This window comes from Astatotilapia calliptera, chromosome 7, assembly GCF_964374335.1.
Source record: "Astatotilapia calliptera chromosome 7, fAstCal68.1, whole genome shotgun sequence".
Lineage (NCBI taxonomy): Eukaryota > Metazoa > Chordata > Actinopteri > Cichliformes > Cichlidae > Astatotilapia > Astatotilapia calliptera.
This window is the reverse complement of record NC_137428.1, coordinates 32,522,154-32,548,694: the sequence shown is the minus strand read 5'-3', so window position 1 is coordinate 32,548,694 and position 26,541 is coordinate 32,522,154. Positions and strand designations below refer to the sequence as shown.

Here is a 26,541-nt window from a genome sequence, read left to right as displayed (position 1 = left end):
TCCTTCAGCTCACTACATTAATAATAGCATTAGAGTTATAGCTTCACGTCACATCCTGCATTTCAGAGCAAGTTCTAATTCAGATTTATCAAGTATTTTTGTGTGTGCACATATACAGTGGGGCAAAAAAGTATTTAGTCAGCCACCGATTGTGCAAGTTCCCCCACCTAAAATGATGACAGAGGTCAGTAATTTGCACCAGAGGTACACTTCAACTGTGAGAGACAGAATGTGAAAAAAAAATCCATGAATTCACATGGTAGGATTTGTAAAGAATTTATTCGTAAATCAGGGTGGAAAATAAGTATTTGGTCACCTCAAACAAGGAAAATCTCTGGCTCTCACAGACCTGTAACGTCTTCTGTAAGAAGCTTTTCTGTCCCCCACTCGTTACCTGTATGAATGGCACCTGTTTGAACTCATCATCTGTATAAAAGACACCTGTCCACAGCCTCAAACAGTCAGACTCCAAACTCCGCCATGGCCAAGACCAAAGAGCTTTCGAAGGACACCAGGAAAAGTATTGTAGACCTGCACCAGACTGGGAAGAGTGAATCTACAATAGGCAAGCAGCTTGGTGTGAAAAAATCAACTGTGGGAGCAATCATCAGAAAATGGAAGACATACAAGACCACTGATAATCTCCCTCGATCTGGGGCTCCACGCGAGATCTCATCCCGTGGGGTCAAAATGATCATGAGAACGGTGAGCAAAGATCCCAGAACCACACGGGGGGACCTGGTGAATGACCTGCAGAGAGCTGGGACCAAAGTAACAAAGGTCACCATCAGTAACACACTACAACGGCAGGGAATCAAATCCCGCAGTGCCAGACTTGTTCCGCTGCTGAAGCCAGTGCATGTCCAGGCCCATCTGAAGTTTGCCAGAGAGCACATGGATGATACAGCAGAGGATTGGGAGAATGTCATGTGGTCAGATGAAACCAAAGTAGAACTTTTTGGTATAAACTCAACTCGTCGTGTTTGGAGGAAGAAGAATACTGAGTTGCATCCCAAGAACACCATACCTACTGTGAAGCATGGGGGTGGAAACATCATGCTATGGGGCTGTTTTTCTGCCAAGGGGACAGGACGACTGATCCGTGTTAAGGACAGAATGAATGGGGCCATGTATCGTGAGATTTTGAGCCAAAACCTCCTTCCATCAGTGAGAACTTTGAAGATGAAATGAGGCTGGGTCTTCCAACATGACAATGATCCAAAACACACCGCCCGGGCAACAAAGGAGTGGCTCCGTAAGAAGCATTTGAAAGTCCTGGAGTGGCCTAGCCAGTCTCCAGACCTCAACCCCATAGAAAATCTGTGGCGGGAGTTGAAAGTCCGTGTTGCTCGGCGACAGCCCCAAAACATCACTGCTCTCGAGAAGATCTGCATGGAGGAATGGGCCAAAATACCAGCTACTGTGTGTGCAAACCTGGTAAAGACCTATAGTAAACGTTTGACCTCTGTTATTGCCAACAAAGGTTATGTTACAAAGTATTGAGTTGTATTTTTGTTATTGACCAAATACTTATTTTCCACCCTGATTTACGAATAAATTCTTTACAAATCCTACCATGTGGATTCATGGATTTTTTTTTTCACATTCTGTCTCTCACAGTTGCAGTGTACCTCTGGTGCAAATTACTGACCTCTGTCATCATTTTAGGTGGGGGAACTTGCACAATCGGTGGCTGACTAAATACTTTTTTGCCCCACTGTATCTCTCTGTGTGTGAGAGAGAGAGCGATCCTGGACTCTACATATCTCTCTGCAAAATGAGGTTCAAATTACTTTCCATGTCACAGCTTCTGTTTATGTATACATGTGTACATGTCCATGTCCACAGTGGGACCAGATCTCCTCTTGACATGCCAGGGGGCAACTCGGGTGATAGGATACAATGCCACTGTTGGCCATCCTTCTGAGATAATGTCATAATAGGGGTGTACGGGTGTGCGTGGTGGGGGTGAGACAGCTGGCAGCTTCGTTTCCTGTCAGCGCAAATTTTCTACTACATCAATAATGAGTTCCACAGCCCAGCCATGAGCGGTGCGGCTCAGTAGCCACACGACTGTATTCTCATGTGTCCTCTTGTTCTCCCTCCCTTCTCCTTCTCCCTGCATTTCTCTTGTTCTTTATAGCATTCCCAATTTGTACTTATTCTGTTATCTTACCTTGTGTTTTTGTTCTATCGTCATTTGTGTTACTCTGCATAACAATCTCATCTTCCAACTCAAATTTTGTTTGTGGTTATTTATATATTTCCAATTGCCTTTATGTGCTGAATGAAGCATAAAAACACGTGTGGTTTACTGTATTTCAAAACAGTTTTTGGACTTGGAATGATGCACCCAATGACCACACGATGTGACCTATGGTTAAATGCTGCTATGAGGTTCTTTAGCTATCATCTGACTAAAAAAACACAACTAAAAATGAGAAAATTACTAATAATACCCAAAGGCCTTTACAACAATAATCCATTTTAAATTTAAATTGTGCTGCCTTTGGCATGCTTGTCTAATCTGCAGTTTTCTTGGTTTCCTGATCTAATTTAGCTTCATTTTCTCTAGCCTTGTGAATTATGTGCTGCATAATAAAATGCAGATATAATAAAAACAAACAAAAAACAAAACAACCCCCCCCCCTCCCCCCAAAAAAAAAAAAAACACTGCTTCATGGCAAGAAACCAAAAATATCAACTCAAAGTCTTTCTTATGTATAAATGCACTTTAATGACAGGGCAGCAACATATTATAGTATATACACAAATAGGTGACAAATCAGTGTGACATACCAGATCTCCATGATGTCTTACAGTACTTACTTGTCAATTGCTTGGAGGTAGTTACACTGACTGGATTTTAAATAAAACACTTCAGATGTGACCTGCAGACATTTAGTTGTAAATCCAGGAGTTTAAGTCTGTGAAGGTTCTCAGTCATCCAGGTCATTGTAGTCTAAGGAGCTTGGAAAGAAAAAAGCGTCTGGACTTCTTTAAGTTGCTTGAAGATGTTTCACCTCTCATCTGAGAATCTTCTTTAGTTCTAAGGTCAAATGGTGGAGAGTCCCAGATTTAAGCCCTATGGGAGTGTCCCCTAAACAGGGGCAATGGACCCTCCAATAATCCTCTACCTAATCACACGAGCCAAGGTGTGAAAACGGATGTAGGTCACAATGAGCCAAGGTTTCGGGTGAACTCATTGTGAAACCTAGCCCCACCCTGTCATGTGATTTCTTGAGGTCAGAAGGCCCAGGATGTGAGTGGGCGTTAAGAAGTCCAGATGCTTTTTTCTTTCTGAGCTCCTTAGACGCAGGAGTTTAGTCATAACTGGTTTAGAAACCACCGCCATTTTATACATAGTCCCCTATTACTCAAAATAAATTGGATAAACTCACATAATTTTAAATTTAAGAATTGCTGCCTTCATTTTTGCCTTCAGTAAATAAATAGTTTGCTCTACTAGGTTGAGATCAGGTGACTGACTTGGCCACTGGAGAATATCCAATTTCCAGACATTCAGGTTGCTTTTGTACTGTGCTTTAGGTCCTATATCCACTTTCACTGTAAAGGCCAATCTGGTCTTCTCCTCAGTATTTGCTAAATCTAGGCTGAATCTCAGCAGAGACTATAGCCATGTACACTTCACATTTCATCCTGCTACTTCTAGCAGCTGAAAGATCATCAGTAAACACTAGTGACCCAGTTCCACTGGCAGTCATCCATACCTATCCCTCAATATTGCTTCCACCATGTTTGACAGATGATATGTATGCTTCAGATCTTGAGCTGTTCCTGCCCTTCTCCATATTTTTTGTCTTCCCATCAGTCTGCTCTTAGTTTCATCTGTCAAAAGATTGATTTTCTTTTTTTCAGATTGTCTGGGCTTCCTGTTCAGTGTAACCACTGATTTACAACTTGTTGTACAGTGTATCCAGAAAGCATTCATATCACTTCACTTGTTCCACATGTTCTCATGTTGCAGCCTTATTTCAAAGTTCAATTAAAAAGTAAAACAAAAAGTAAAGTCATTCTTCAGCTTAAAAAACAAACAAACAAGCAAAAAACAGCAACATATATATGGCTGTGAATACGTATATACTAGGGGTGGGTTTTTATAATCGATTCATCGATTAAAATCGATTCTGGCTTGGATAACGTAAAATCGATTCATTAAAATCCTGAATCGATTTTTTAATATAAATTTATTTTGTCCGAAATGCCAGAATCTCTGGTGACATTCCACAAAATTTCAAGAACCACCAAACAGTAAATGAGAGCAGGTACAGGGATTCTGCACATAGACTTAAACACACAGCGCGACCCGCGGATCAGAATCAGTTAGATGTCGCCTTTCTCACAGTCGGGGCTGAAAGCCGACAGCTCGCTGATCCGGGTCCGCGCTTTGTGTTCACGCCCTTTATGCGCTGATTCTAAAGCTGTTAGTTTGATCTCTCTCCAAACAATATTGACCGAATCAGCAGCAAAAGATCCAAACGCTTCACATAAACATCGTCATGAATTCACTCTTTTACTGTTTTGCTTCCATTGCGATGCGCAGCTCTCTCTCTCTCCCTCTCTCCCTCCCCCTCTCTCTCCCCCCCCCTCTCTCTCGAACAGTTTCGCTTTCTTCATTATTCGCTTGCTTGTTACACAAGTCTATTGTTGCTTACAGCGCTGTCGGCCGCTGTTTTTTCCCCTTTTACATTCTTCCGAAAAGAAAACCTCATTTCTGCTGTTCAATACTGAACAAATTGAAACTTTTTAAAATTATTCAAAATGCAAAATGCTTAGCCATGTCTCTAATAAAACCGCTGTAACGTCAGAGGTAATGTTGATTAATTAATGGTTTTCTTTCGTTTTTGATGTACTGCAGAATATTTTTATAAAATCCCAGGCCAGGAAAATCACCTACATGTTTTTCTGTGTTTTATCTTCAGCTACTTTGACACAAAGGCATCTGCTGTGATGCTCACACCTTGGATAAAGTCTTGAGAGTGTCAGCTTCCTTTTTATAGATACAAAAATATGTAAATGTCCTGATCTGAATTATATCTCTGACTGTCAAAATTTCCCAGATTTAAATCGAATCGAATCGAATTAAATCGAATCGTGGATCGAATCGATTCGGGACCTTGTGAATCGGAATTGAATCGATTCTAGAAATCAGTGACGATACCCAGCCCTAGTATATACATATATGTGTATACATATACATCATCTGTCAGAACTTTCCACCTGTGGTAAATACAGCTTATTTGACGTTATTTTGAAAAGTACACACCTGTCTATATACTGTCCTATAGTTGACAGTGCATGTCAGGGCACAAATCAAGCCATGAAGTCTAAGGAATTCACTTTGGTTATCATACTAAGAGTTCCAGTGAAAAGCTAATGAATGGAAGTTCAATACTTAGAGTCAAGTCAAGATACTTTATCTGGCTAATTTGGCATGGAATAATGAGGAGAAAGACCTCACCTGGCCATGGGACTGGTTGTCAGTCAATTGCCCAGTTACTTCCAAGCTGGTGAAAATGAGTTAATATGTATAAAGTGGCAGTAATTCTTGAACAGATAGTAGAAGACTCCACTTAAACCCCATGATTAAAGCTCAGAGTCTGCATGTCAGTCATATGAGTGTGACTTTAAATCCACAGTCCTAAACTAACTGTATTTACTAAACAGCTGATCATGTGAAAAAGAATAATGCAAGAAATATTTTATTCCATTGTCAATCTCTAAGGAAAAATGGGCTCATTAAACTTTCAACGTAAACCCCCTAACACAGTGATTCTTTTAATATGAAGACCTGATATCTTATAGTCATTTCAGAAGTCTCTTGCTGTTAAAGCATACCGAAGTGATATTTCAACATTTAAACCGACCTACGATGCATAAACAGTGCAATAATGACAGCTAATCCAGGATGGCAAATTTTTGTACTTCAAACACCATTCTACAAATGACACTGCAATAAAAAAAAAGGCAATAACAAACATCCCTAACAATTTTGCATATTTTCTTTCCAGGCATTCAAAATGAACACTACTGTTTTAACATTTATTTTTCAAGAATGTGTTCTCCATTTTCAGTCCCATTTTGGTGATTTTAAAATAGGGTTAATCATCCAGATTCCACAATGTGTGTAACACTTTGGTGATTTGAATGCATATAAATACTGTGCTCCATTGAAAAAAAATTTGCATTAATAGAGTTGATTTTACATCAACGTGTGTCTGGAGGAATTGCCATGGAAACAGTCAGTTTAATGCCCAGGACTTGACCATGCAATCAGACCACTTAGCAAGCAAGTTAGTGGAAGGTGATTCTTGGCTCCCTTCTCTGTAATTCAGTTAAGACTAGCCTGTCATTTAGTTCAGGCAGACTGGCAGGGCTTTAAAAGTAAAGGTGAAACTGCAATTACCCTGAGAAAGACGCAGTAAAAAGGCAAAAGCTAGCAGGCTGCTTTCATGTCTACACTGACATGCATTAGTGAGGCTGGAAGAAGTGTCCCCAGTCTTTTGTTTATCCATATATCACAATGTGCTGCATTGTGGAGGTTTTAGATGTGATAAGACTCTTTTAACATCATCAGTAGACGGCATGTCATGTACACCAGCAGGCTGCACATCAAATAGAGCCAGTATCTGGCATTCGATAAGGGGCTGATTCAAACAAAGTGATATGTCTAGCTGACATGAATCTGACACATTCTGTCCAGTCCATTATGTATATTTTTTGTAGCAGATTAGACTTTGGAGCTTTCAAATTCCAGAACGGACCTTCATAACTTCTGACTGTATTTCTTTCAACTAAATATGTATTTTATTGATACCGGTTTATAAGTCAGCATGCAAATTGGTTGTGATATTAGGGAAAAGATATAAGATAATAATTATCAGTACTTCCTTAAACTGAAACTTGAGCTCTATAATAAATATGCATCTGTTTTAAACCAAAACGGTTAATTTCTTTACTTTCCCCTGATATGTGTAAACAATACAAGCCAACGCATTTGTCTGGAATATAACTGTGGGCAGATAACTGATTATACAAAGGACAGAATCAGTGCATAAGGTGTATAGCACATAGCTCTCTCTCTCTTTCTCTCTCTGTTTATTTATGAGTTCTGTTCATGCAGATTTGCACAGTAAAACTGATGTGGATCATGTTTGATTCGGTAGTCAGGGCAGAGCTGGACAGTTATTTTACATCTGCTAGTTTTAAAATCTGTTGAGGTACATGCCAGGATACAAATTAAACCTGCCTGCTTAGTCTAGTTTTGTGTTCGTCTTGGGCAATCTGCCAATCTTTTAAATGTCAGCAGAACCAAATTTTGTTGTTTAGAAGAGAAAATGTAAGTCTGAAATCCTCTATAACAGACACATTACAATATATGCCTATATAGTATATTAATCTACAATATTTTGAGAATGTTCAATTTGGATGAATTATTGTCTGATTGTTTGTGCATTGGCAGAGTTGCTGCTACTATCAGCAAAATGAACTAAAAACAAATGGCAAGCTCACAAGCAAGCAATATTTATTTATAAAGCTCTTTCCACAAAACATGACTTACAGACAATCTAGTTTGGACTGACACCTGGCTGGGAAAACTGTGTTCACAGTACCACCAAAAACCATCTAGACACTGCATCCAAACTATTTATTGCTTCCAAGTGTTACAACTACATCTACTGATATTTATGCTGCTTACCAGAGCTATTGTTATGTCTGCAATCTGTCCTAAATTTCTTTGCGTTCAGAAAACTAAATCATGAGAACTACTTATCTCCTAGTTAAATATCTGCAATAGTCTCATCTTGGACCTTTGGTGCACTCAGAAGCATGAAACTATGTACTATGTATAGTATAGTCATAAAGAATTCATACAAAACACAAAACCAAGATCAATATCTTATAAGAGGTTAAGCCAAGGTAGTTGTAATGTGGATATACCTCATCACTTCTTGCAGGTGTTTGTCCTAAGTTTTCATTCTTTGATGTTTGCCCTGTAAAACAACTTGAATGAGTCTATTTTTGGATTGAGAATGTTAAAACTTGAAATAGTCCATAAAGCAGTGCTTTTGTTTTATTTTATTTTATTTATTTATTTATTTATTTTTTAGCAATCCAATAAATATTAGGCAGGGAAAATAATAGATAGTTGGATACATGTATCTTTGTCACATGGAAATTAGATATGGAACAATTTGATTCCTATAACCGAATTAGTCACACTTAGGCACACTTGAAATTTAATACTTAGTAATTTGGACCATTTTAAATGTGTCTCCGTTTGAATAAAAAGATAAGCAAAAGAATTGTTAAATTGATTTCAGTGTGCATCATGTACTTGAACAGACCAAGAAAACAGCACAGTAAAAAGGAAATTTACAAATGAGAGGAAAAATAAATAAATAAATAAAATGATGACAACACAGAGACATAGGGTTGTAGCAAGATACAGTATCATTTAACCTGACAGTGCATGGAAACATATTGCTTTAGGCTTGGACAGATAGCTGGTCAAAGTATACCAGACAGGGATATTTTGTTGTTAAAAAAAATCTGTCAGGTTTGGATTCCCCCTAGACCAGCCTATTCTGGTTGTGTAACATCTCATCTGTTAACAGTGGTGCTATTAAATCCTGCAGCAGCCCTGCATAAAAATTCCTCAGGTGGTACAACAGTCATTTTATGGTTTGAAAGTGAGAATATAACTGTAATACTTTTTTTTGATGTGGGCTTCACATAATGCCTTGTTTTCACGCACACACATTACGTTACATTGCAATAGCAACCAGCCAGAGCCCACCTGCTGAAATATAAATAATGTATGTAAGTTGAAGTCTATCATTAACTAAAACTCTTCTTAGTTGCCTATGATGCTTCATGGTAGAGCATGTCTAAATCATGTAAAGTAGGGTTTGTTTGTTTGTTTGTTTGTTTGTTTGTTTTCAAATCATTTACAGTCTCAACTCACAACAGTTATAATTTGATGTTTGATTCAGATTGATTCAAAAGGAAAAAACAGACAAAAGGAAAAACACATTTTCCACATAAAGGACAAATATGTTGAGCCTCATATATGGGCAAAAATACAAAAGAATTACAATATAGAACCAATAAATTTGAGGGAAGTAGTAATACACTACAGAAAACTATAGTGTTGACATAACACCATGTGAGCCTGGCTGCTGCTTGAAAGGTTCAAGGAGAATCTGAATGAAGTGGGACGTGAAGATGTAAGGAATGTGGACGAGTGATTTATGGAACTCAATTAAAGTCTTGCCATTTATTCTAATAATGTTAAAGCATATAGACACAAATATAGTTAGATACAGATCCATTTTTCTTGTGTGTCTAATTAAATGGAGCGGGATGAAACAAGCACCAAACTGTTTTTTCTGTTAAACAATGGTGACGTGATCAAAGAGGTTATTTGTGACAAATTCTTTCAATTCCAGATGACGTTTCAGTTTCATTTGTGCTGTTTCTTATTAAATGTGAGACTGGAGAGTTTGTATTCTCAAAGGAACTGTCAGGTCAGAGTTTCTCAGTAGAAATGTTCTCTTTCTCTTGAGGGATTTGCTCTGCTGCGAGTGCATGCAAAACTGTCCCTCGGGGACTTCCTGTAATGACTTGCTATGACTTAAGCCCTACTGCTAATTACCTATTCAATTGAAAACATACGCCTCTTCACTAATTCAGCATTTCCATATCTATCATGATTACTGGCAAAGAAGTTATTGTTTTTGCTCTGATTTAAGTTACTTGCTGTGACATGTAATTGCATTGTGTTGGCCCTGTATGGAGTTGCATACATTAGGGAACCTTAATATCAGATTTAGCAGTCCAAGATGGGTAAAATAATTACTTAGAAATAACACACATAATTTTTTGTTGGCTTTTTTTTATGAAATGTACTTATGATAGGTACATTTCATGAGCCTATCATGATAGGTACATTTCATGAGCCTATCATGATAGGTACATTTCATGAGCCTATCATGATAGGTACATTTCATGAGCCTATCATGATAGGTACATTTCATGAGCCTATCATGATAGGTACATTTCATGAGCCTATCATGATAGGTACATTTCATGAGCCTATCATGATAGGTACATTTCATGAGCCTATCATGATAGGTACATTTCATGAGCCTATCATGATAGGTACATTTCATGAGCCTATCATAATTACCCCAAATGTAACCTAGCAAGCGTAGTTCATGACTCTACACTTTATCATTAACCAGTTTAGCCTGCACTAACCTGCCCGACATTTCCATATATAAGATTTAAAATCCCAGTATTAAACCTCACTTAATGAGCTTTCAAATCAAATCAAATCAAGTCACTTTTATTGTCACATCACATGTGCAGGTACATTGGTACAGTACATGTGAGTGAAATTCTTGTGTGCGAGCTTCACAAGCAACAGAGTTGTGCAAAATACAATAATGTAAACAAGCAAAATACAAGAATGGCTACATCTGAAACTAATAAATATATGTACAATATATAATAGTATATGCATTTCTAGATGTGTATACTAAATATTTTTCTACGTGTGTGTGTGTGTGTGTGTGTATACACATATTTTACAAATTAAATAGAGTAAACAATAAATAGAATATATAAAAATATACAGAGTTGAGACATGTGCAAAACAGTGGCATTACTGTACAGTATGGAGTGCATAATGTTAAAGCTCCAGTAGTGAAGCTGAGGTGTCTATGAAGTGTTCAGCAGTCTGATGGCCTGGTGGAAGAAGCTGTCTCTCAGTCTGCTGGTACGGGACCGGATGCTGCAGAACCTCCTTCCTGATGGAAGTAGTCTGAACAGTTTATGGCTGGGGTGACTGGAGTCCTTGATGATCCTCCCCGCTTTCCTCAGGCACCGCTTCCTGTAGATGTCTTGGAGGGAGGGAAGCTCACCTCCAATTATCCGTTCAGAGCACCGCACTACTCGCTGGAGAGCTTTGCAGTTGTAGGCGGTGCTGTTGCCATACCAGGTGGTGATGCATCCAGTGAGGATGCTCTCAGTGGCACAGTGATAGAAGGTCCTGAGGATGCGGGGGCTCATGCCGAATCTTTTCAGTCTCCTGAGAAAGAAGAGGCGCTGCTGCGCCTTCTTCACTGTTTTGTTTGTGTGTACTGACCACGTAAGATCCTCAGCCAGATGTACACCAAGGAACCGGAAGCTGCTCACTCTCTCCACAGCAGCGCCGTTGATGGTGATGGGGGTGTGTACTTCTCTGCACCTCCGGAAGTCCACTATCAACTCCTTTGTCTTTGCGACGTTGAGGGTGAGATGGTTGTCTTGACACCAGTGGGTCAGGGCGCTGACCTCCTCCCTGTAAGCCGTCTCATCACCGTTGGTGATAAGACCCACCACTGTAGTGTCGTGAAATGAGCTTTCCTTATCTTTGAAGATAATTTCTCATTTTCCCTCATATTTTGGGACAAACTACATAGAATAAGTTATTGTGTTTATATATGTGTTGAGCTCCTTAAAGAGCTGCAGTTGAACCTACCATTTAAATAATGTTTTTCCATTTATGGTCGTTCCTCTTCAGTAACTAGCTAAATGCTTAAGAACCATGACCACAACTTTCCATCAAAACATGAACACATTACAGGGATTAGAAGGAAAAAAATGTCCTCAAGGTGTAAGCAGGCCATGGAAGGTCATTATTTTCTTATTGCTGAGCAAATATTTCTATCACTGTAAACAACATCAGGTTGTAGCTTATTTAAAAAAAAATTTAACTGCTACCCACAACTCTAATACAAGAGAAACGGCTTAAGATTTTGACAAGATTTTAAACTTAATAACGAGACAACTATAAAAATTCTGCACAAACCTAAGAGACAAAGAGAGAAAATGATTAATCCTGGTGCCACATGCTGCTTTGAGATGCACTGCATTGTTTGCTTGCATCAGTGAGTATCCAGCTTTGTTAAAAGGCCATCTGTGTCTGAGTGCAGTTGAGGCTGTTTGCGGCGAGGCAGGATCGGGAGCAGTTAGGGAAGGTCTGCATATCAGTTCTGGCTGGTGGCCAGCTTGCTTTGACATGTCTTATTAGTCAGGTCTTTAAAAGCTTCAGCCTACCTTCCCAGGCACACTCCTCCCCAATATCACTGATTAAAGTGCGACTGACGCTCCCAGTGAAGAGCCAAGTTGGCCACACAGCATTTATGTTGGGTCATGCTCATTACTCAGATACACTGCCAGTGCCACCATGACTGGAAGCAGCACATAATGCAAGACATCACCAGCCAAGAGATTTGGGAACTTTGAATTCATTATGGGACAGTGGAAATGGAACTACAAATTGTTCCCCTTTGACACAACCTGTCATTCTGCCTTGTTAATATGCGTTCGGGCACTCTTCAATGGGTGCAGAAGATTTACTGTATACATGGTGCTGGAGGCAGTTGAGGGTTGTTTCTTAGGCCATGAAATAGCATCAGCATGTCACAGCTTTGAGCATTTCCATGTATATAGATGACATAAAATAAAATGATCTATGTGGCTCTAGCTTGACAAGGTTTCTGCTGTTGGTCTTGTGTTATATCATGGTTCACATATTTACTTTTTACCAGTGAGCTGTATGTTAGGTGACTTTCTTTGGTGCTAACAACAAATAAATAAAAAAATGATAATCATGATCCACTGCAGTTTTTAATGTCTGCTAATTATAATGCCCATCTATGCTATGACAGTTAAAAATTGTTGGTGACAGCTCTTGAATTCTGAACTTAACCTTGTCATTAACAAGTTTTACCATTTGATAGAGTAATAATAATGATACTCATAAAGTAATCAATAATCATTCGCTGCATTCCTGATCTGTAACAACAAAAATAAAGCAACCCAAGAGTCCAAAATTAACAGTTAGCATATAAAACTGACAATGTAAGCTCTGTAATTTTCATTGTTTGAGAGATACTCAGCCCCCCCCCCCCCCCCCCCCCCCACACACACACACACACACACACTCAATTAGTTGTTGTAATTGTGTATTGTGCTAAATGTTTGTGTGAAAACAAACCAGACAGAGGAACGTGTTGAGCATTGAGTAACATTTCATGGCCCATTTGCTGTGGTCTGCAGAAGCTCCTTTACTGCATGTACCATAGAATGGGAGGATGTTGTGATGAGCCCACAGTGGGCACTCACTGGTGCGTGAAGGGGCCCTCCATCCCGCTCTCCTTCTCTGTCTATCGCTAGATTTCTCCCGTACTCTTCTTCCTGTTTTCTGAGCAGAGTTGTGCATGTATTTGTAAGTAAGTGTGTGTGTGTGTGTGTGTGTGTGTGTGTGTGTGTGTGTGTGTGTGTGTGTGTGTGTGTGTGTGTGTGTGTGTGTGGTGTCAGAGACCTGTAATCAAGAGTCACTGCACATAAAGGGACCTCCAGTCATTAAGGAATTAGTGGGAGGCTAACGGCTTGTTTAGAGAATCAATTAGCTTAAAATGTGGACATGTGGGCTCATTTTCTCACACAGCTCTATGAGGGAAAGTCAAGGTTATACATTCTGCCTCTAAAGTTAACTGACCCCTTATACCTCTAAAACTACAGTGGTCCTGTGAGACTTTGTGAATCCCACGATGTGGATGATCTTATAGTTAGTAAAATGACAATGGGAGCATTTACCTTCTATGAGGTACACATTTTGACTACGAAGGCAATATTAAATTGCAGTAAACATTTGATTAAACTGCTCACAGATTTTAGTTTGATGTTGGCATTTATTAGCTAACACATACAGACAGTTTCTTTTGCATGCTGATATTTAAAATACATTATCTTCACTTCCACTTAAATATGCAATAAGATGGTCTATATATCTCAGATTTGGGAAATTCTTTCACACATATATACTCTGATAAGTTACAGCATTAACTGACAGGTGAACTGATAAAGATATAATTTTGTTACAATGCAGCGGTCCACTATAAAACTTTGCATTCTTAAGGGTCAGCACTTATGTTGACTTGTATGGGAGACAACATGCAGTATGAATATTGCAGACCAAGAACCACAACACATGACAATTACATGAATTACCATGAATGTTAACATTACTGATCTACACTACTACACATAAAGAGACAAGCAACTGGGAAGTCTTCCTCTCGGGATATGCTGTCTGAAAACAAACTGATGGTGTTTAGCTTCACACCTCTTCAGACACGTCCATGCACACCGCTCTGCTGAAACCTGACTGGTGGGCTCTGCGTCGTTGATGCCCGCCTAGCAACATCTGTGCTGACTTTCAACACTTACCAGAGCAGCTACATTTGAAAGACAGTATTTACCCACATGCTGATGTCCTGTGACATACATGCAAAAGAACATGTGTGCAACTATTTTGTTGTGTTCACTCACAAAGCATAATTTGAAGATTCTGTTGATTATTTGTTTTGAAATTTTAACTGTTTTTAGAGTTTGCCTCTTTTTCATTTCAGGCAATCACATTCTTCAAAACATGAAAAACATACATCTTAATGTGCATTATTTTTATACACTTATTTACACACTTTGCATTCATCATATATTCACTGGTTAATGTGTGCTTACCACTATTAAACAATGTTTTATCTCACTATTTTTTTTCTTCATTTTACCACTACAGTTACCGCCACAAATATTACTTCTTCTACTGTGACCTTTATTATACCTGCAAAAGTAAGTGCAGGGTAAATTAGATTAGACCTGGTATGTGATAAAAAAAACAGTTAAACAGGGTAACCCACATTCTGGTCTTCATACATACAGTCTTAAGTAACCTGCAGCATTTCTCTAATATCCCATATGGAAAAGATATATATAAATCTTATAAAGTTTGTATCTGTCGTGTGTGAAACTTGTATGAAAAGCAAGAGTGAAAACAGATATAAGATCCCTTGAAAAATTATATAAATGAAACTTGTATGTTTTGGATACTTACTAAAACAATATATGAAAGTAATGAGAAAGTGGCCACTTTCACGAGTAAATCATATAAGCCTTATATGATTCACTATATGAAGTAGGCCACATCTTATGCAAGTTTTTTTTTTTTTTAAGTTTTTACTATTACTTTTCCATATGGGATGATAATAAATTTGTAGTTATTTTTAAGAAATAAACAATCATTGTTTGATTTGTTTTATTGATCATTCTTCAGCATAAAGACTACCTGTTAAATCATGTTTTACAGTCAAAATTATTTATCAATTATATATATAATTTTCTGTATATATATATATATATATAATACAAAATTATATATATATATATATATATATATATATTTATTTATTTATTTATTTATTTTTTTGTATATAAAGGTATATATAAATTTTACTGTGAGCCTTTAGCACCTCCTCTTCACTTTGTTGTGCTTCCATGTGCCACAATATAGTGACTTGAGAAGATCAAAGAGTATGGAGGAGATAGACTTTTGAACCATAATGCTTCTTAAGCCCACAGAGCCATTAACATTGACTGCCTGTGGCACTGTTACTGCCTCCTTAGCTGCTCATAAAAGCATGAATGCAAAAAGAAACAAAACTTCTAAGAGGCACTGAAATGTTGGAAAAATAAATGTATGGGTTTTGTTTCAAATTAAACCTGTTGTGATAATTTAACATAAGATTTAATTGTTTACAGAAGGAAAGTTTTTACTGTTTTACAGTCATGTTTGTACATTCTGTGGCTATGGCATGAGATGCATTGCTAATTTGACAAATGTCCCAACAAAGTATAACAATAGCTTCATTTGAAGGACAGCTTTGAAAATTACAATATCAACAGAATATCACACAGTTGCTAAAACTGGCAAAAAAAATGTAACACAAACACAAAGGCAATTAAAGAAAAGATTTTCAAAGATGACACTGGACTGTATGGCTTAATCTCTGTGAGGAAGCTTTTCCATCTAAGGTCACTCTATGCTTTGTTCCAGCATATGGAGATAAAGATCCACTAAGAGGCAGGATGCCAGTCATTGTCAGATGAAACACATGCAGGTAATGGTGGGGAAGATCCATTTTTCTTTATGCTAATACCTTCTGACAGGCACAAGCCGCGGTATACCATATACAATAAAAGGTGGACCTACATAAACAAAATCTCTCACATGTAATCAGCAACATAATCTCCATCATTGTTTTTCAGCAGACACATCTAACCTTGTAAGCAAAGGTACTTTATGTGTTCCAGTTTCAAAGCTGTTTTAGACTCAACATTGTTTGGGAAGCTTTGACCTTTCAGTCAAACAGCAACTGTACAGAAACCTGGCTACACAAGGAAAAAATAATAAGGAAAAAGCTGAAATTGATCATTCAAAATTCCTTGACTAGTTGATTTTCTTTTTAAATGTACTGGTGCACTGAAAACACAGAAAATAATGCTAAACAGAAACATGCTGAAATGTAAGATCTACAACTAAACCATCAATGTATTAAGCATTAAATATTGGGGGTTTTTTGTATTTACTGTGTTTCACAGGCACAAAACTGGAATATCTACTCAAGGTTAAATAAAGAAATTATGTCCTCAGGTTTTAAGTGAGATAGCCTGCTGTCACAGATAGAGCATAGCAGCTAAATATAAAGGCAAATGCAATAAAATGCAAACAAACTAGCCGAATGCTACTTACTGAAATGTTAAAAAGTGGGTAGTCACAGTTGTATACTATAATCACGCTGAAATAGAGCAATATAAATCATCTCACTATTGAGTTGATTTGTAAATTAGCATGAAATAATACAAAACACAGAATTTTACTACTACACCACTATTTTCTAACTAGAAAACCTTTTTCTTTTGTATCCACATAGTTTATAGTATTTCCCTTTAAATTGTTATCCAATAACAAAATTGCCATTTAAAAAAAGATAGCTTGTAAAACAAGTCAGGTTTAACACACTGATGATTTTTTTTCTGTCAACAGACTATTGAGTCTAAGGAATTACTGATTTGGGAGGCACAAAGAAAAAAGATAATATTTCTATTGTGTAAGCTATACCTTTCTTATAAGTGAATTATTCATGAATATAAATAGCTCTTTTTATCACAAAAACTGAAACAGGGAGCACTTTGGGCCAATTTGCTACATGTGTTACATGTGCCGCAAGTAATAACTTGGAAGGATGTTCCATAGACATTGATAATGACACATTTTGATTTTGGACACCAGCATGGTGAATTTCAAGTCAAACAATCAAGATGGGATTAAAGATTAGACTTTCAGTTTTAATTCAAGAGGCTTAACAAAAGTATTACATGAAATGTTTAGGAATTATAGAAATTACAAGTTTTATATGTAGTGCCTCATTTTCACAGAATCAAAAGAGTATGGATAATTGACCAAGAAGCATTATTATGGCTATAGGGATGGGTATCGTTTAGGTTTTATCCGATACCAGTACCAAACCGGTACTTTTGAAACGGTGCCGGTGTTTAAACTGTGCTCGAACCGGTGCTTAAAGAATGGAGAACACACACTTTGTCCAAAAACCTCTCATGTTTAGCTGTTTTCCACTTTTTCTTTGGTCATTTTAGCCTTTTTGGCTAGTAATCCACTGAGTGCCTGTAATGTAATGAATCAGCCCCACTTAGTGAAGTCCATTTGAGGAGGAACGCTCTATAGAAAGTAAGTGGGGAGGTGGTTCTGCTGGTCTACTGGCATATTGGAAGGAAAGTGTGTTATGGAAATGAAACTTTGTGAATGTACAAACATTGGTAACTACAGAATTACCAGACCAGATAAACAAGGACTCACATTTCAATGTGACTACAACTTTCTGCAGTTGCTAACTGTAATGATCCACTGCATCAAATGCATTATAGTAAAGCCCAAATATGTATGTATTCAGGTATGTATGTATTTATTTATTTATCTGAAACAAAGCTGGTGTAAATGTTTTCAGAGGGGCTCAGAATGCTCTAATCCTTTGCTCACATACAACACACACCCCACCCACCCACACACACACACACACACATGCTCAAACACGCTGTTTTTCTTTTTTTTTTCTTCTCAGCCTGCACTTATCTGCATTTCTGAAACAAATTCTTCTCTGACATTACATCACGAATGATGAATATTTTTTACATGCATATTGGAGACAAAGTTATTGACCTGGTCATTCAAAACCGTCTTTTTTATATTATTATTATAATTTTAATCTGCATTGGTAGCAATACAGTTTACATAATGCATTATGATTTGAGGTGTCATACCATTAGTTTTTTCACAGTCAGTCATTTTTTAGGACTTTTCTTCTTCTTCTTCTTTTTCTTTGTCTTATTATTATTATTATTATTATTAATAATAATAATAATAATAATAATAATAATAATAATATCATTTTATTATTATAATTACTTTATTATTAAAAACCAGGTTGGTCTGCCTGAATTGTAATATCTATCCTGCCCAGTATGACTTCTACTGTATTACAGTCCTACAAAACAGTAGTTGCATACTGTGGAATAACCAATTTTCTGTGAGTGTGTGCAATGTTTTTATTTCAGTTGCTTCAAAGATGGGGACCTGGTCTTTGACCACTTGCAAACAGTTGAGTGACTGTAGAGTATCAAAACAGTGGTAGAACAGCAACATGACAGACTCTGCCTGCTCTCTGTCTGCTAGCAGTTTACAATTGAATGGGGTCAATTTGGAAATCACATGCGCATGTTTGTTATAATGTGATAATTAACTGTGCTAAGTTGTCAAAAATTGCAAATCTGTTTCCATTTGCATACACAGAAATTCACATTGAATAGAAATTTGTATTAACTACTGACATTGAGAGTTCAGTTAGAATCACATAGATCTGAAAGAAAAATTGAGAAGTAGTGATGTTATTTTTGCAGATTTTCAATTTAGCTGTGAAATGACACAGGTACTTGGTAACTTTGCGTTTACAAAAATAAAACCTAGAATACAGTCTGATGACAACCAGTTGAGTCGAGTCGAGGGCACAACTGTCAAGTAGTATTATTTACAAATCTTTGCCAATTTGTCTAAGAGTGATCGCAGTCACACTGAGCTGGATCAAAATTGTTTGGAGACAGGTTACATCCCACCAGGGGATCTGTTAATTGTCGCTAGTTGTACTTGCCAACACCAAAAAAAAGTAATAGCAATCCCCAGGCAACCGCATTTTTTTCTTAGTCGCAAGGAGATTTTTCGTAGTATTTTTACTCTAAAGTGACGGTGCCAAGATTAATTTTTTAAGAAGTGTCTCCCTCCTGTAAATGACATTTTTGTCAAGCACAGGTTTATATCATGTTCTTAAGATCTGGTTCCCATCACTGGAACAAGTTAAAAATAAAACATCAAGAATCTGAATGAAAGTACAGTTGTGACACTTGCTCTGCTTCCAGCACCTCAGAGAGAGGGGTTGTATTATTCATGTCTTCCGTGTTGTTGAGGTATCATGTAGCTGAAGTTGTGTGTTTCTTATTGCCTCTGTGTACAGATCTGATGATCTCTCGCTCTGTCAGGCTGGGGTGTTTAATCCAGGTCAGCTGCCATCCTAAGCTGCTGTTTTCATGGCTTGTTAGAAAACTCTTAATTGGTGAATAAGTGTGTGAGCTAAAGTTAGGGAGACAGTGTTGCAAGAGTCTCATCTGTTTGTCTGGCACTATGTTAAGGTTTGTGGGGGGAACACAAGACCAGACACATGGCCAAATGTGATGAGTGCTTCTGGCTCTGACACAATTGACATGGCACTAGAGAGATCACAGACCCTATGTTCTCCAGCTATGTTTTCCCAAAGGCTGAGCACAAAACCACCCAGCTTTTTGTCTTATATAGATATGTATCTATCACTACAAATCCAGAGCTTCTTATTCTTGTGACAGTCAATAAGCAATTCATTACAACTTGCGGGTTTGGAACGTACTATGATTTAGCTTAAGATGCTTCTTACATCTATAAACATCAGTTGTTGTAGAACACATTTCAAAGAGTCTTTGTAGCCAGTAGGTTTTGGTCAAGTGCAGGCTCAGGTGGTCACCATGTGAGAATGATTACAAAGAGGTAGCAGTGAGCTTTCAAATTAACTGAGTTATAGGCTTTGAGTCACACAGGCACAATGAAATGTAGTGTAACAAATTACATGCTTCAGAAAATTTAACATTTAAAAGTATGTAATATTAACTCAAAAATTAAACAGCTGTGGCTGTTGTGACTTGTGTTCATAAAAGCTACCCTGTTTTAAATGTTTGAAGTGCCAGAAAAGATTTATTCTTACATTGGCTGAAGGTCCAATAACATAAGCAGGTCATATCCAGGATTAATAAAAGGAGAAAAATTTCAGTTGACAGATATAATTTCATTTTCTGTTTTGTGATACAGATAAATAAGAATTTGTTTTGAAGCTATATGGCTAATTATTTTTCTCTCTTTTTTCTCTGTTCTTCCATTCTCTTTCCTTTGTTTCTTCCACTCTCCTGTAATCATTCCATATGTCTTCTACCTCCATCACCCCTTCTGTTCTTACCAAACAGGTCCCTCATCAAATGGGTGCACTGACCTTCTACCGTTATGAACAGCCTATTGTAGACTACTGCCAGGCCCATCAACCCTTGCGGCTAAACATGGGTTATGAGGGACCCCCACAGGGCCTGGAGGGCCTGGAGGACCTTGGGCCATGTGATAGAGGCACTATACAGACAGTGGCACTGCCAGCAGTGCCCTCTGCTGCCAGCATGGGTGCCCCTGTTCCAGGACCTCGCTCTCCTCCATCGACCCTCAGACCACCAACTGAGGGTCCCGGCAGCAGTCCTTTTCCTACTTCTGAGCGCACTGGCACACTCAAATTTGGACGCTAGTGAGCATGGTTAGAAGTGGGGCAAGGGCCTCTCATTCACCATGACTTTGAAATGAAGGGGCAGGCGAGCTGGTTATTCAGTGGGGCCTTGTTCTTAGAACATCGGTATGTGAACTAGAGGACAAAATTTTCAAATTATGCCTGGAGGCATTTATCATCTGAAACACACAGTCTCAACCATATACAGTTGGGTGAGACATTCTTGCTGATCATTTTGTTTTTCTTTTCCAAAACAACTCATAGAAAAAAAAGGGTCCCTGACTCAAGGGAGGTTAATTCAGCATATGCCACAAAGAATTACCTTATTTCCAAATCTGATCTTTGTCATATCCCATATCAGCATCATGGGGCATCTGTTCACAGCAGCAGCAGCCAGCTTACTCTGAGTCAGGAGTGAAAGGGAAAGTGCAATAAACACAAGTTTTCATTCACGACAAGTGAGGGCAGTAACATCAAAGATCGAAGAGATAGAGCATATGAAGAGCAGAAGGCGTCTTACTGTGATTAACATTACAATTTCTACTCACTAGCTATTAAAAAAGTTAACATATATAATTTCATTAATTACATAAATATTTTGTTTCTTTGAGTGTCATATTTTGTACTGAATTACATTAATGTGCATGTTAAACCAAAGAGTTTACTAATATTTTTTCTTTCTTTTTGCACATAAGGTACTTTAACTAAGGAGCTTTTTAAATGTCAGATGTTCCACTGAACTAGCCTCTGCCAGTTCACATTTATAATTACCACTAGATCCCCTGATGATTTCGAATGGACTAGAATTGTCTTAAAGAAATAGAATAATCAACGGGGTCATCATGTTGAAAGGTTATGAACGTATTTATCATAATGAGGTATCACACCTGGCACTCCCAACGTAAGCTCAAGTCAGTTCTTGTGATCTTAGTGTTACTATGAAAAACATAATTCAAAGCAGCATAAACTGTATGTTCCATAAATGTATTAAATATATAAAGACCCTTTACACAGATGAACAACAAGTCATTGTACCGTATATGACTATATCCCAGCTGAATAACCCACTATGCTTTAAAAAAAAAGGCAATCATGGAAAAACTAAAATAAGAACATTTGAATGAAATGTATTGTACATATTATTGAAAAGGTCTACTTCACTGAAGGTCAAACCACTCTCACTGCCCCAAACAGTCATTTGAAACATTGTTGAGTCAATGTTTGACTTTCATTAACTGGACTACTTGAAGAGCACCATCTTGCTGGGTTGGCCAGGCTTAGGCCATGTGCTCTTCCACCACAGAGAATAATGGTGCCTAGTGGTGGCATGCTGAACCAGCACGTTGACTTCTCTTTGACCTGCATATGATCCCACAGACTATACAGGAGGTTTTGCCTGACATCTCAATTTTTTCCAGAAAGTGAGCCGAAATTAAGGAATGTTTTCTCTTTTTTTCTTTGTTTTTTCTTTTTCCTAATCAGTAAACCGTTGGCCACCATGTTGAGCACTGCTGCTCGTTGACTTATGGAGCTGTTGAGGATTTCGGATACGGCTTGCATGGCCTGTCAAACAATGTCCTCAGTTTAACTCAAGCAGTGCACCAGTTTCCTACATGTCAGTGGTCATACTCTAGGGAGCTGTGGAACTTACGCTTGCTCTTCCTACAGAGAGACTGATTGATCCACACATGAAACTGCAAGGGGCCAACATTTCCCAAGAAAGATGATGCATATTCAAACAAATATGCATTGTTTTTGTTTTATTTCGTTTTGGTATTATATTTTTTTGCTTGAAAATTTTTGAGGTGTTCAAAGATGATGTCAAGAAATTCTATAAGATGAATAAAAGGACAAAATCAAATAGAACTTATTTATGATGTAAATAATGAGTCTTTAAAGATTTAAAAAAAAAGGTATGAACTTCATTTCTTCTGAAACACAAACTGCTTGTGAACAGAAGAGGAGCCTTATTCACTTTCCAGTGGGAATATATTACTAAGATGACTTGGTGAGGAGGTTCCTACTGTAATGCTCTCGTTGTTTCAATGATAAGTATTTTTCTATCTGCTCCCATCACTATTCTACCACTCTACCATTAAAAACAAAATATGTTACTGACATTATTTCTCAAATCCAGTCATTTTACTCAATAACGCGAAGAGGGGAAGATTCTGAGCCCTGTTATTGTGATGTACTTCAAGCGCCAAACTTGACAGAGATTCATATTTCCTGTTCTGCCATCAGGCATGTTGGAGAAGCCATCTCACAGGTGGTAATTAAATAACGTGTTGTTAGTTACATCCATTCCTCTTGTTCAAGAATTTTAACACTATCAGCCATTTCAAGGTCTACTCGGGGAGAAGTGTGCTTTTCTTTATACCAAGAGTTTAACTTGTGAAGGATGTTCTTTATAATGTGCCATTATTTTGTTAAATGTTTTATCAAAAAAAAAAAAAAAAAAAAAAACAACTGACCCGAAATGCTTCATGATATCACAACTAAGAAGGGTTCGGTCCCTTCATGTACAGGACATTGCATTTAAAAAAAAGCAGTTGATTCGCTCAGTACGGTTGCTTAATAGTGATGGTGGAGTTTACTTTGTAATAGCAGCTGTGCCAATGTCTTTATAATGGGAGCTCTCTCAATTCTATCCATGTATTGTCCTGCCTTGCTGTATATCACCCCTGATAACTCCTTGGCCTGAATTTCATGTCTGCTGCTTGGTGACTCGGGTGAACCTGTTTAACAATGTTCTATTTCTGTCTGCATGCTGATATTTTAGGAAACTGTGCCCATTTAGGGAGGAGCACTGAACCAGAGACAAACAGTACGGGAGATAATTCCTGTCCGGAGTGCCCTAGAACCAGCAGCACATGTCATGGACAACTTCACTGTTTTTAAAGCATCTTGTTTGCTGACCCATTCATGCCCTTGTCTCGATTAAAGTATAATTCCCTGGCACTGTAGGCTGTTAAATAGAGAAATAGGTTTGTGTCGAGCACTCACACCTGGGACAGGCATTCCCTTTAATAGTTTCCTGTTAAGCCTAGTACCCTACGCATACTAATTAATGCAGGTTTCAGAACAGTGATTATAGTTGATTTCAGACTGAACATAAAGATCAAAGCTTCTTTGCCCTCATGTGTAATTAGAAAATGCAAATACCATCTTTGTATATCCACAATTAAATCAGCTACTAATAAATGATCAATTGATCATGACTACCTCCCAGATAAAATCAGATATGTTCAGCGGAATGTTTGAATTCTGCTGCCAGTAATTATTCAGTCTTTTGTCCATTTATTTTGCCATCAGAGAGCTGGAAGCACAAGCAGTGCATGCTAATGATGCATGTTTGAGCTGAACTCCAGGACCGTCTGTGCTAGCCCCGCAATGCCAGTAGGCTTTGTTTTCTCTTCTGCTTCGTTTGTTTATGGGTTTATACTACCCGAGTTCCCCAGTCCCTGTCACTCTTTGTGTTCGGGCTCAACTCCCCATTGGGAAAAGTTTTTTTTTCTTTTTTTCAAATTTCGCCTTTTTTTCTTCTTGCTTTGGGTGGGGTGAATAAAGGTCTGAAGAACTGCAGTAAAAAACTTTTATATTTCAGTGTTTATGCTTAGAGGAAAAGCTAAACGCACATCTCCAAGGGGACAGGAAAAGCAGGGGAGAAGAGAAGGGTAGACAGAGATACTGTTTAATAGGGAGAACATAGAGGGACAAATGGGTAAGTGCGAGGACATTTTATTCTGTTACAAGGAAAGCGTTGTGATATATTTTGAATGCTCCAGGGCAGCTTTGTTTCCACTGCAAGAAATGACACAAACAGCTTCAGCCATGCTCTCACACTTGCAACACACATCCAGTCTGTACTCTGTAGAGGCACATATGGCACACAGATTAAGCTACGACATATTTGCATCCTCTGAACTGTATGTATTATGCATGCGCTCATACAAAGATGCACTTTATCTGAACAGGAATTATCATTTACACTATTATCAGTAATCCACTTCTTAGTCTTTGCTGGAGAAACAATCACAGACGGAGATGTACAAACACATAAAAAGACACATGTGCTTAATAAAAGGATAATATAGGTACAGCAGGGTTTGACACCCCATTCCAGTTCATCAAACGGTACAGTGGACTCTAATCCATTATCTGATAAATGGATTTGAAAATTTAATTCCAAGCCAGACATGGCTTTGTAGCTTTCCTTCCTCTGCCATATATTTGTGTCTTTCTAGTAAGCAGCACTGGGACGTTCCCATATAGCACACACTCACTCCAAAAACAAAAATAGGATAAAAACAAAAAAATTTAAATAAAGAAAGAAAAAAAAAGACAAATGGTAATATTCCTCATTTGCAATTTCTAGATTTGCGTTCCTGTTATTGTTACTCTGTCATTAGTGTTTATACAGAATCAATAACTTCTGTGATGCAAAAGAGAGACTGGAAGTGTTGCTAGCGATTTAGCTTCCCCGCATGTACCCAGAGGGCCTCTGTGTGTGCACGTGTGTGTGTGTGGGTTTGTGTATCTATAGCAGCACCTACTCCTCTACCTCCTCTGAACCAGCATTACCATTACTGATGTTCAGGCCAGCCCGGTCCCCATTGATTGTTATTGTTCCATTCTCTTTTACATTAGCAAGAAGTCTTTAACCTATGACCTACATTGTCCTAACTCTGTTTTTCTACCATTGCTCATGTCAGCGGGGACACAGAAAAGGAAGACATGATCATTAACCTCTGTTGGGGAAACACACTTTTTCGTTTGTCTGACAAAGCCCGTTTACACCCCTAATTGGATTTAATGTTGGCACTGCAGAGAGCATGTTTTTTATTTAAATGTGCTGCATTCTTCGCTTTCAGTTAACAGTGCAATGAGAAAGCAAGAAGGAGGAGCTCGAAAGAAAGCAATATCATAATTAGTCTTTGTGTTCCTTGCAGGCCCAAGTCCTTTCCCATGTTTTTTTTGTTGCCTCTTAAAATACTCTCCATATAAATCTTTTCATTCCCACTGTCTCCCCCTCATTCATATCCTGCAGACAGCTTCAACTTCTGTAGGTTGTAAATATGCTCTGCATTGTTTTCTTTGGTAGTTGGTTTGTTGTTGATTTTTTTCCTTTTTCTTTTTTTTCTTTTTAATTTCCTTTTTTACTGTAATCAGACCTAAAGCATTTTTGTGGAGACCTGGTCCAAGCGCAAAAATATGGCTCTTATTTGAGTATATTATTGTCAGATAATGTTTTGTAAAAATTTTGATGATGAATAAACATCTAAAGATGGAAACTGTGTTGTCCTTTTTATAATTCAATTGTAGCTTGTAGTTAATAGATTACTTTACCCGTCTTACCTATTAGCAAGAGTTCACCAGTTATGGCCAGTGCTAGTCAGCCTGCAGAGACAGAACAATGGTATAACATTTTCTTTTGAAAGAAGTTTTAAATTTCGGGCCTTCAAGAGGAGCAAAACTGAGAGCCTTGCGTGGCTGGCGTCTGTACTTGGAACCTTTACAATTGCAGTTTTTGATGTAAATTGTTGATAATATCCACTGGAAACACTGATGGCAAAATAAAAATTTCTCATCGATTCAGGTATGTTTCTAATTTTTTTACAGTGACTCCTCCTAAGTCTTTAGGAAGGGGCCCATTTTTAAACAACTGCTATTTCTTTCAAGCGTGTAAGCATCCTTACTTTGCTCACATTTC

At 37.9% G+C, this 26,541-nt stretch overlaps 1 protein-coding gene across 1 annotated transcript in view; it reads left to right on the top strand.

Annotated features, from left to right (window-relative positions):
* LOC113025972 (leucine-rich repeat transmembrane neuronal protein 4) overlaps window positions 1-26,122 on the top strand; it is a 111,082-nt gene extending 84,960 nt beyond the window's left edge. Inside the window, exon 3 of the mRNA XM_026174279.2 lies at window positions 20,527-26,122. Within this exon, the coding sequence (XP_026030064.1) occupies window positions 20,527-20,850 (324 nt within the window). The 3' untranslated portion in view covers window positions 20,851-26,122. The remainder of the gene's footprint in view (window positions 1-20,526) is intronic.
* Window positions 26,123-26,541: the final 419 nt, after the last annotated feature.